The sequence below is a fragment of the Fulmarus glacialis genome, unplaced genomic scaffold (genome assembly GCF_000690835.1).
Source record: "Fulmarus glacialis isolate BGI_N327 unplaced genomic scaffold, ASM69083v1 scaffold20614, whole genome shotgun sequence".
In the NCBI taxonomy this organism is placed as follows: domain Eukaryota; kingdom Metazoa; phylum Chordata; class Aves; order Procellariiformes; family Procellariidae; genus Fulmarus; species Fulmarus glacialis.
Genome location: NW_009210153.1, coordinates 56 through 606, shown reverse-complemented (window position 1 = coordinate 606; position 551 = coordinate 56). Strand labels below are relative to the sequence as shown.

At 65.9% G+C, this 551-nt stretch overlaps 1 protein-coding gene across 1 annotated transcript in view; it reads left to right on the top strand.

Annotated features, from left to right (window-relative positions):
• ABLIM3 (actin binding LIM protein family, member 3) overlaps positions 1–337 on the top strand; it is a gene marked incomplete at both ends in the record, with an annotated part of 17,793 nt that extends 17,456 nt beyond the window's left edge. Inside the window, one exon of the mRNA XM_009577091.1 lies at positions 255–337. Within this exon, the coding sequence (XP_009575386.1) occupies positions 255–337 (83 nt within the window). The remainder of the gene's footprint in view (positions 1–254) is intronic.
• Positions 338–551: the final 214 nt, after the last annotated feature.

Genomic DNA, 551 nt, shown 5'->3' with positions numbered 1-551 from the left:
CCATAAACAAGACCTGCAGCTTGAACCCTCCTCCCTCCCCATCACCACCCGGACGTCCCAGAGCCGCCCGGAGTCTGCTTGATCCTTGCAACATCCCTCTTCTTCCTCTTCCCCGACCTTCCTCCACCCCCCACACGAAGACGAGTCCCCTGCGGAGAGCCTGCCCCCTTCCCTGCCTCCCTCCCAGGATCACGAGCCGAAGCGTGTCTGCCGGAGGCCTTTCCGCACCCATCCGCTTTGTATGCTCCCCCAAGCGCCCGCCGCTCCCTCCCCCCAGAGTCGTCTGGGCTTGCCAGATGCCTGCTCCCCTTCTGCAGGGATTGCAGGGGGCCACCAGGTAAGGGCCACCACCCCCTCCCGGCCACGCAGAGCCCACGGGGACGGGGATGGAGCGGGCAGAAGGGGAGAGTGGGGCGGGAAGCAGGCAGAGCTGCCCATCCATCCTTCAGCATGTGCAGGAGGGCCAGAGCCCCAGACCACCCTGCTCAGCTGTAGGCATCTCCCGCTGCCCTTGTCCTCGTCCAAAGCGTGGAACCCTCCACAACGTACAG